This window comes from Dromaius novaehollandiae, chromosome 15 (assembly GCF_036370855.1).
Source record: "Dromaius novaehollandiae isolate bDroNov1 chromosome 15, bDroNov1.hap1, whole genome shotgun sequence".
In the NCBI taxonomy this organism is placed as follows: domain Eukaryota; kingdom Metazoa; phylum Chordata; class Aves; order Casuariiformes; family Dromaiidae; genus Dromaius; species Dromaius novaehollandiae.
This window is the reverse complement of record NC_088112.1, coordinates 3,117,875-3,128,166: the sequence shown is the minus strand read 5'-3', so window position 1 is coordinate 3,128,166 and position 10,292 is coordinate 3,117,875. Positions and strand designations below refer to the sequence as shown.

Below are 10,292 nucleotides of genomic sequence, written 5' to 3'. Positions count from 1 at the left end.
AGCAGTAAAGATACTTTTCTTTCCTGATTGAAACTGGAGAGTTCTGCAAGATCAACTTCGTTGCAAGCATCCACTAAAACATGCTGGGGTTCACACTGAAGGATGTGGAAGACTGGCACAGGAAACACAGGATTTGTGGGGCTGGAAAAACAAAATCAAGCACTGGCTGCAGCAGCAAATGGGAAACAGCTTGCAGGTTAGCAAGCTTTCTGCTTACCCATGTTACTGCACTTCAGACACACAAGAAAGTAAGACTCAGCTTAGAAATGGCAACAGTCTGTCAACAGCAAAAAGCCCAGCCCTGAAACAAGTAGGCCAAACATGTGGTCCCGCCATGTCACTCACTGAGAGGGAGACACAGTTATTCCTTCCCCAGCCTCTGTAGGACACTGTGCGCCCTGTCACCATGGCGAGCCTACTGCTGCTTGCACAAGCTGAGATGGGGGCCAGGCACGGCAGTGTAGCTATAACCTCACGCAGGATCCATTCAAAGGCCATGCGGAAAGTTTTTGCTGCAGGCTTTGTGCTCCAGGGAGACATTTCAAACCTCGCTCAGAAAAGGCTGGACTCCCTCCCACACGCTCTTTCCCATAGCTTAGGCGCTCACAGAGTGGGGATGCAACCAGAGCCTGCTGCGGAGAGGCAGCTGGAGCTGCTCTCTTGCCCTAGGCAATCATCTGCTCCCACGTCTGCCTTCTTCAAAAGCTTCTGGGGTTTTATTTCTGTCCGAGGGGGGCAGCTGTTCCTCCTGGATGCAGTGGAACCTGCCATTACGTGTAGGGGCTCCTCTTCAAAGCAGCCTGTCTCTGCCTTGCTTGGGCTTGTCCCTCAGATATTTCAGCAGGACATCGGACATCATAGAAAACCCAAGTCCTCTCCTCCACAGACCTCCCAGCCTGTGGATGGAGGGGGTGGTTCTCACTCTTGTCACCTGAGAGGTGCCTAATGTGATTTTCTCATCGTGAGATTGCCTGCAGGACGAAGACGGCGACATGTTGCAGTAGGTGCCCAGAAGAGATCCTCCGAGCACACGCTGCCAGCAGTACAGATCACAGCTGTCCGCACACAAACCAGCCCAAGATGGTGGGGTCACACTGGAAAGGGCCTGCAGATCGGTCCCCCGGCAAGGGGCTCTGGGAATGTAGGACAGCAGTTTCTTGGCTATGAGCCAGTGTAAAGATCCAGGCTTCTTGCCAAGGGTTTTGCAGGTGAAAAGCTACTTTGGTGGAGGGACAAGTAATAGCAAACACAGAGGGCACTTCATGATTTTGTTTCTTGGGGTAGTTTGCCAGTGACTGAGGACACACGTTCACAAGTATAATCAGCTCTTCTGCTGATACCCTGAGCAGGCTGGGCAAGTGACAGCTCCAGCCTGGAGGTTGTATATAGCCCATTAGTGCAGTGCTGGGCCCACACTAACATGCCCTGCCTCTCATAATGAGACTTTTTCAGCAGGACCAGGGAGATGCTCCAAAATCTTTCTGAATGCCAAAGATCAGAGCTCACTGAATGTCAATGCCAAGAACGGCACCTCAGCACATAACGGCATAGACTTCCCTGTGTTCCTGCACAGCTTTCCCGGCTAGTAATTGGCCTTGGAGCATTTGTTGATCTCCTGCAGTGAGGAGGGCTCAGGCAAACACTTGCAAGTTATTTGGGAACTCTGGATGAAAGGTGTAGCACCAGGAGAAACACATCAGCTCTGACGTGTAAAGTAAAGCCCACTACTGCCCTGGCTTCCCGGCATACATGCTCTCTACATCTGCTGCATCCTTTCTGACTGCTGAGAAAATGTCTTGCCCAGAGTTTGTGCAGCAGCAACCCTGCCAGACACCTATTTACAGAGCTGAGTAAACCACACAACTGGAACCCCCCCCCCCCACAAGCAACAGGTCCTCCTGTGTCACTGAGCTGGGCTAGCACCCCTCCAGCCTGGATCCAGGCCTGGGGTTGGAGATACTGGCTGTTGCCTGTAGCAACACCACAGAAGTGTCTACAGCACTTGCCACCTGGCTGTCGACTGTTTGACTGTCCAAAAGCCGGTTTCATGAAGGCTGGGTTTCATCTGGTTACCTGTGTTGTCCTTCTCCCGTCTCCCACACAGGATCCCAGGCAGAGCCAACATCAGTGAATATCACATTGTTGTTTCCTGCTGAGACACCCACTTAGCCTATTGCTCGTCTTAGCTCCAGCTTGATGAAAGCTAAATACACCCTCATTCTCTCCTGCAAGTGCAGGAGGAGATTGGAGGACTGAAGGAATTGGGGACTGAAGAGTCTGAGATGCTTTGTTTCAAGCCAGGTTAGAGATATAAGTTACCACAAAACAAAACAAAAGCACAAGCAGCCTCGGAAGAGCTCCTCTTGTCTGTGCGCAGAGCAAAGGCAGCTTCCCTTCACTCTCTGCATCCCAGCACAGCACTGCAGCGTGTGCTCCAAGAAACGCAACAGGGTCTGGAGGCCTGTTCAACCCCAGAGCTGCAGAACCAGAACGAAGGAGGGATCACACCCCTGAGATTTTACCCCCATAATTAGCAGGATGAGTTGAATCAGGGCATGAACTTCCATCTGCTGGCACAGTGCATCCGCTTGAGGCACTTGTACTACCATGGAGCTATAACGCTGCAAAAATATCTACGCAACGGTCGACCTCTAGGGAAAGTCTGTCTCCTGCATGGAGTGACACTGTTGATTGCTAGGGCAATATTCATCCCTACAAATCACTTGATAGAATTTAAAGCCAGAAGGGACTATTAGTTCCCTTGCTTTGATCTCTGTGGTGTTAGGCTCTATCCACACTGAGCCCCATAACTCGTGTGAGATTAAAACATTTCAACGCTTAGGGGCTGAAACACCTAGTGTGGGATGCAGGATGGGACAGACCACAGTGTAGCCAAAGTCTGATGCTCCTGCAACGGCGAGAGTGGCACATCACACTGCAGGAAGCAAAATCTCTACAACTGCAGCCACAGAAGTAGCTACATCTCTTTGTGTATCGCCCTTGGGCCCCTCTGACCTGGGAGAAAGTCTTCCAACACGTGTCCATCCTGCCCGTGAGCCCAGCTGCCACCCCCAGCATCGCGGGCACCCGCTGCCGCTCCCAGGGGGACGTTCGCCCTCCTGCAGCTCATCCCCTGCAGGCCCGATACGGCCACCTGCACGAAGCTATCACATCCTGGCTCCATGCTGTTTGGGCTCCACTGCGAATCCCTGCAATAAAAAGAGGCCAGTATCGGGGGAAGACAAAGAAAGCTCAATAAATCATCGGAAGAAAACTTCTGCAAAGGCATTGGGCTCCCTCGGCAGCTGCTGCCTCGGTAACGGCGCCGGACCTCGGCCGCAAGATCCAGCATGATGGCAAAGCAGCCGCACTGGCCGGACCCTGCCGAAAAGCACTTTTAACCTTAGCTGTAGAGCCGCAGCTGAGGCTTTGGCGTTGATAAGACACTCTGCATTTATTCTTAAAAGCTCGGACAGAGAGGGGGCGCCGCTGGAGGCACCGCGGCGGGACCCCAGAGCCGCGAGGGGGGAAGCCCCGCTCCGGGCGGCGGCGAGCACCAGGCCATCGCGGTGCAGCCCCCGCCGCCCCGCTCTGCCCGTCACGTCGCTACCGCCCTTCCCACCCCGCCCGGCAAACGCGGCTCCTCCGCGGCGCCGCCCCGAGGGGCGAGGCCGAGGCGGGGCCTGCCGAGTCACCTCGGCGGCCCGTTGGGGCCCGGCCTCTCTCGGCGCGGGCAGCCGGTTAGGCAGGCTAGGGTCAGCCTCCCCCGCCGCCATGAGGCGCGGCGCGGCGCCCTGCCGCCCGCCATGAGGTGAGGCGCGGCGCTCCCACGGGGTTTAGGCGCAGGCGGCTCAGGGGCCGCCCTGGGCTCCCCAGGGAGTGGAAAACACCACTTGAAACATTATTATTATTAATTATTGTATTATTATTAATAATAATGGTTGGACCGCTAAAATCTCCGCGTAGCTGTTGGGCACGGCGGCCTGCGCACCGTTGTGATAACCGGTGAGGCCGCGGGGTTTGGGGGGGGGAAGTAATTTGTCCAAGCTGTGCTGCTTTAAAGTAGTTTATCAGCCTGTTACTCTTTTTGATTTTTTTCCTCCAGCAAGCCTGATCCCAGCTGTTAGCAATCTAATTATATTAATATCGGCTTAATTAATTGAGTATTGGAAGTGATGTTTCTCTTATGCTCTCTTCAGGGCTTCAAACTGTTATGCAGCTTAAGCAGCTGCGAAGGGATCGCTGCAAATCAAAGGTCCCAGGTGGCACAGAGCTCCCTGGAAGATGAAGCCTGTACAGGTAACTGTTCTTCGTTAAAGACCTTCCCCTCCGAAAGCTCCTGAGTTTTGCCAGCTGTGGAGGCGGCCAAATGAGGCACGTGCGGCTCTGCTGATGAAGCCACTTCTCCTGTGCCTTGGGAAGGGTCTCCCAGGGTGCAGCAGTGGGGGTGCTTAATAAGCTGCATGTTTGGGATGTGGAAAGCGTAGAAGCTCTCAAGATTTTGTGAGTGAGCTTTCCATGAGCCAAAAGTGCATGGGGCAAAAAGACTATTTATTTTGCAGTATTTAGTAACTAAATGGCATCTGCTGGCCTATGAATGAGCTCCTTTGGCAGCCTTTGGTGCTCCGTGGTGGAAATAATGAGTTCTTCTAACAAAGCAGGCAGTGCATCCAGTTTTTACAGATGAGCTGTTGGTATGGAGGCCCACATAACCACAGGGATGTGCTTTGGGCCCTCTACTTCCTTCCACACTTTCTGCAATTCAAAATGGGCCTTCATTTAATCCAGCAGTAGTCAGCTACCCATTGCTGTTCAGTGCCTGTGATAGTGTTATGCTGCTGGGAGAGAAATGTGCTGGCAAGTCACTCCTGGTACCACTGGTGCTGTTCTAGTGCTAGGTGGTGCCTGGTTTTGGCAGCACTCTGCATGCTTGAGAGTGGAGTAACTCTTTATCAGTAGAGTTAATCCTAGATTGGATGCAGACAAAGCATAATCTGAAAATTAAAAAAAAAAAAGTTTTGCAGATACTTTGTTTAATATTGTGTCCTTCATAAAACTGAAGGTCAGGTAATTAACTAGTCAATCTTATGGGGTGAATTTGGGGATATTCCTGTTAACTCTTCTTGTATTTATTTATTTTGTTTTTTTAATTACAGGCAAAAGGGTTTGCAGGTTTCACCGCAGGCAGGGGCTTGCTGGGGCAGCAGTAGTTGCCTGAAGAAAAGGAATAAGCTGTTGGTGCTGCTTGGAAGATCCCCGTTTGAAAGAGATTTGAGGAGATGGAAACTCATAATCCACAATTTAAATGGGACTACTTCTAGAAAAGTGTTTGTTTTCAGGATTTGGATATAGTAACTCAAAATGGCAAAGGGTAGTTGAGGGCAAGGTATAGCAAGAAATATATATACAATTTGTTAGTAGTATGTTAATCCCCTCCCACTCCTTGTTTGAAGTTGTGGATTATTTTTTTAGTGAACTATTTATTAACTCTATTAAATTTATATTTATTAAACTTACTTCTATTTAAACTTGCTTATTCTGTTTTTTGTTATACCATAAATCTACCTGGTTGAAATTACTTGTTTTAGAAATTGTATTTTGACTGCACTGCAGTCTACTCGCCAGGAGTGTTTTTTTAACAGTGTTATCTTTCCTCCTGCACTTCAGAGGAGATTAGATGCTTAAAGTTTTCAACAAAGGAAATAAGGTCTGGAATTCTTATTTCTGCTGTGACAAAGATTATTCAGCCTGTACAATTTCACAAGGTAACCTTTCTATACTTCTTCAGTTCTTGACTTGAAAGGGTTTCCTAATTATCTCCATTTCCTGGGTCTGGAGGAAGGAGGAAGTCCACAAAAACTAGAGGAGTTTAAAAAAAAAATAAATAAAAGCTGCTAAATACATAAAATAAATTGAAATTGGTAGAGAGGGGAAAGAAGATCATCTTTGCTTCAAACAAAATTCTGGCAAATATTTTAACTCAAAAGTGATTCCTGTTGTCTGTGTAAAGGAGTATATTGCTCTTGCCAAGATGCCTGACCTATTTGGATTCGGTACAGTCTTCTGGAAAAACCCATGTTCTCTGAAATGTTTGGGAAATGATCCAAACTTAGAGGTTTTTTTAGGCTGAAACCTCTCTTTAGTTTTCAGCTTTAAAAAAAAATTATTTAATGGTCTTTAGTCAAACTATATTATAACAGTTCCCCTACATATATCCTGCTGTGGCTATAGTGCTGTCTATATACAAATTAAACTCTGGGAAGCACTGGTACTAGACTGCTGCTTGTACATATATAGGTTGTTGGTGACAGGAGTTTGATAAAGCTTGGGCAGGCTTTTGACAAGAGAAAAAAATAGCACATCACATGTTAGTATCTTTGTTACTCATGGCTTATATCTAGATAGGCGCTTCAGCCACATAGCTACTTCTATATAAATAGATTACAGTACTTAATTTTTTTAGGACTGTCCTAATTTTTAAATGGCCCTGACATTATTCAGTTGGTTGTAAATCCTTCTGCCCCTCTGAAAAAGTGATCTTTGAATATGTATTTGATACTCTCTATACAAAAATATTCATAGAAATATTCAAACAGTGTTGAAAAAAATACTTTTCCTCAGTTGAAGTATATGACACATGGTTCCGATTTGACTGGCTATATATGAGTAAGTCCTACATGTGAAAATAATAACCTGGTTTCCTATGGATTTACATTTTGTGTACTTTTTTTCCCTGGTACTCACAGCATCCTCACACTGCTTCAGTGGGCAAGAAGCAAGAACCAGGAGGGAAACTATGGGTGCACTTTGGCTGTCTGGCCGCCTGCTGCCCTCCAGGTGGACGTGGGTTTGAGTTCTCATTGCAAAGACTTCCATTCTGCTGTGTATCTACCCCCAGGTTTCCAAAAAAATAAACTTCCTGGGTCAGGGATCTCTACTTCTGTGTCAGGTATTTCAAATTAGGATTAAAAGTCACTAAAAAGGAACGTAGCTTGATTTCCTGAGTAGGCTAAAACGCAATACATGCAGTACTGTCGGTCGTAATGTGTATGCTATATGGACTCCAAATACACATTGATGGGTGTGTTTCCTTGAAAACCTGTTTCTGTGATAAAGTTCTAGTATATTCTTAGAGCTAAACCCAAGACCTCTAGGACTGCTTGTACTATAACAGAAAGGCAGTAAAAAAGGGTGGAGAAAGTCTGTGTTGGAGTAGCCTCAAATCACAGCTGCTGCTGATAGCACTGATTATCTCATCCTGGTGCCTTTGGGACAGGCTGCAGAGCTCTTCTCACTACGTTTGCTTTACAAGCTATGAGGCCTCTTTACAGGCCCTGCAACTTTCAGCCTCAGGCCCTCTCTCTCCTTTTTCATGCAGTTAGAGGGGCAACAGTCTTTTCCCAGGTCCACCAGGCTTCTGTCCACATATTGGAAATGAGAATGCAGAGACATCAGAAAAATATTCTCTGATGATCAACAAGAGTACAGGCTTACAGAACTGGGGGCAAGGAAGAGTTTCCAAAGAATCTGCTGGAGATTTGCATGTTACCTCAGTAGCTGTGTTAGCCGAGCAGTGGCAATCAATGCTATATGGCTCATTTTGCAGTGCAAATACAATCAATAAGGTCAAAATCATTCACCTCACTGCTGGTTTGGTGCCTTGACCTAAGGGCAAAAAGGGAAATAGAGAACTTAGGTGGTCTAAGAGGAACAAAATAAAGCCAGGAAAAGGAAGTGTGGTCTACTTTTGTGCTCAGGGAATGCTGGTGCGATTTATGGTTGTTTATTTAGGACTGTATGCTTATGATAGTGCTGCAGAGAGATGTTTCCTATCGTAAAGATTTGGAAATCTAAATACAATTTTTACTGGGCAAAAGTAGATGGGTTGCTTTACATTTCATCTAGCTTTGCTCTGCATTCATGCTCTGCAGCACTGCAACACAAAGTATTATTAACTTGTATTTTTGTGTTTGTTATTGAGGATTTAATTTTTATTCTAAGCTTGCTAAGAGAGCTGCATTGTGTGTGATTGCTCTCTGAGCACTTTCGCACTATTTCAATGTGTATTTTGTATCAATCCTGTTTTTTTTCTCAAATATCTCTGTATTATTGTTTCATTGTGCTTCTCAGCTACATATAGGGAAGAAAAATCAGCCCGTGATGAATTCAAACGGGAGATTTTTCTTTCTCCCTGGAGAGTGAATTCAGGTACACCCCCTCACCTTAATAAAGCTGCCAGCACATAGCAGATTCAAAGATGCTGGAGAAACTGATTGTTTGGCCACAAAATTAAGTGGGGAAGAAAGATACTGACCATGAAGTAATTTTAAATTATAAATCCTCTTTGCCCGATTCTGCAAATTTTGGTCATAAAATAAATTAGAGCAAAGGCAAGGTGAACTTTCCCCGTGTGAGCACAAGGTGGCGATATAGGCTTGGATAAAAGGGAACAGCTTGCACAGAAGCTGAGGGTTTTTTTGCCAGAATCTTCTAATGAACCTAATAGGCATCGAGGGCCCATTGTCTTAAATATTTTAGAGATGGTAACATCTTCGTTCTGCTGAAGAGAGCAGCCCTTAGGGCTGAGCTGGCAGAGGATGCCTGCATGGCTTGCCGGCAGCCCGGCCCGGGAGCTGCGGGAAAGCATGCGGGCCTGCCCCAGCACGAAGGTAACGCTGCTGTGGGCTCAGGACGGCGGAGCAGCAGCGCTGCGTCCTTGCCGCCCTGGGCAGACGCGTGCGGAAGCGCTCGGCTGGCGTGAGCGGGCCGGACCCGTTCCCAGGCCCAGCTGCTGTGGTGGGGGACTTGGGCCAGGGGCAGAGGGGAGCTCCCACGGCAGGGCCGGGCTGGCAGCGGGACTGCGCTGGGCCCAACGCGGGCCAGTTGCTGCAGGGGCGCAGCCGGGCAGGGAACAGGCGCGTTCACCGCCGCCAGGGCTGGGGACGTGTTTCTTCCTACGGGCCGAGAGCAGGGGAGGCGGCGTGCGCCACGCTCCCGGCCTCAGGGCTCCCTGGGGGAAGCTCGCTTTCCTCGTACGCTTTGGCAAATCAACGCTTCTTCCCGCTCCCCTCAGGAACGGCCGAGGCCGACCGCGAAGCCGCGGCCCGCCCGGCCGAGGGGCGGGGACATGCAAATCGCCGCGAGGCGCCGCCTCTGCGAGCCCTTCCCGGCCGCCCCCGCGGTCGCGCGCAGACAATGAGCGGGGGGGGAGCGCCGGGCGGGTACCGCGAGATTGCGGCGCAACGGCTCGGCAGGGCCAGGGGTGGCGCGGCGAGGCGGGCTTCTCGCGAGAGCACGGTGAGCTGGCGGCGGGGGGGGTGTTGGACCCTGCGTCTCGCGAGACCCGGGGCGGCGGCCGCCTCCTCCTCCGCCCGTCCACATCCTCACACGGAGGGCGGGGCGGGGCGCCGTCGCCAGCGAGCCGCGCGGAGCGGAGCGGAGCGGAGCGGGCGGCCGCCGCGCGCGGGCACGTGAGCGGGCGGGCGGGCGAGCTCTCGCGAGTGCTGGGTGAGACGTGCGGCGCGGTCGCGCGTGAGGCTCGCGCAGCCGCCTCCCTCCCTCCCCCCGCCCCCCGCCGTGTGGAGCCGTTGGTGCGACAGCGAACGGGAGGCGCGGCGGCCCCTTCCGTGCAGCCGCGGGCCGGAGGTAGGAGCGGCGCTGGGGTCAGCCCCCGTCCCGCCGCCATGTTAGGAAGCGGCCTCGGCGGCCGCCGCTCCGCGGGAGGGGGTGGGGAGGAGCCGTTAGGAGCCGCCGCGAGGCCCTGCGCTGCCGGCGGCCGCGCTTCACTCCGCAGGCCCGGCCGGTGCCGCGGCCGGCCCGCGAGGCCCGGCGGCGCGGGCCGCGAGCGCCCCCGCCCGCTGCCTGGCGGTGCTGCGGCGGCGCTGCGCGGGGCCGCGCGGCCTCGGCCGGCCGCGAACAAAGCCCCGGGGCGCCGCGCCCGGCCGGGGTTCCCGCCGCGGCCCGCCCCGCCGACCCACGAGGCTTGCGGCCGCGGCCCGGAGGGCGCTGCGGCGGCAGGCGGCCTGCGCCGGCTGCTCGGCCCCCTGCGGCGAGCCGCTGCGCCCTCCGCGGCGGCGCCGCGTTGCCATGTGGCCGGCGCGCACCGGCTGCGTGTTGAGGCTGAGGGAGCGATTTCCCTGTCGGCTCTTGGGTTTTTGGGCGTGTGGGATGCGTCTCCGGCGGTGCCCCCGCTCGATATACGCTCATCTCCCTGACTGAGAGCGTCCGTGGCTCCAGCCATCGTCTCTGCTCCCAGTTTAGGCCTCGTGTGAAGTCAGCACCTTTCTTCCCTA

The 10,292-nt window shown here is 51.9% G+C and overlaps 1 protein-coding gene, 1 long non-coding RNA gene and 1 other non-coding gene across 11 annotated transcripts in view; all 3 read left to right on the top strand.

Moving 5' to 3' along the window:
* Positions 1 to 3,696: 3,696 nt before the first annotated feature.
* On the top strand, positions 3,697 to 5,528 carry LOC112981795 (uncharacterized). 2 transcript variants are annotated; one of them, XR_003258815.2, is made up of 3 exons: positions 3,697 to 3,811; positions 4,200 to 4,299; positions 5,157 to 5,528. It is a non-coding gene; the product is annotated as an uncharacterized LOC112981795 (long non-coding RNA). The 2 variants fall into 2 exon arrangements; XR_003258816.2 differs by lacking the exon at positions 3,697 to 3,811 and adding an exon at positions 3,818 to 4,005.
* LOC112981828 (small nucleolar RNA SNORA74) lies at positions 4,784 to 4,987 on the top strand. Its single transcript, XR_003258829.1, has one exon. It is a non-coding gene; the product is annotated as a small nucleolar RNA SNORA74 (small nucleolar RNA).
* A 3,102-nt stretch (positions 5,529 to 8,630) lies between the features above and the next one.
* The window catches only part of MATR3 (matrin 3), a 28,525-nt gene continuing 26,863 nt past the window's right edge, over positions 8,631 to 10,292 (top strand). For 2 of the 8 annotated variants that reach the window (XM_064520807.1, XM_064520804.1), the window contains exon 1: positions 9,506 to 9,645. Coding sequence is in view for 2 of the 8 variants with exons in the window: in XM_026097729.2 (XP_025953514.2) it covers positions 9,196 to 9,297 (102 nt within the window). In the remaining 6 variants the exon portion in view is untranslated. Of the gene's footprint in view, positions 8,670 to 9,174; positions 9,298 to 9,361; positions 9,646 to 10,292 lie in introns of those variants that run through there. The other 6 variants (XM_026097728.2, XM_026097729.2, XM_064520805.1 and 3 more) reach the window with 6 other exon arrangements.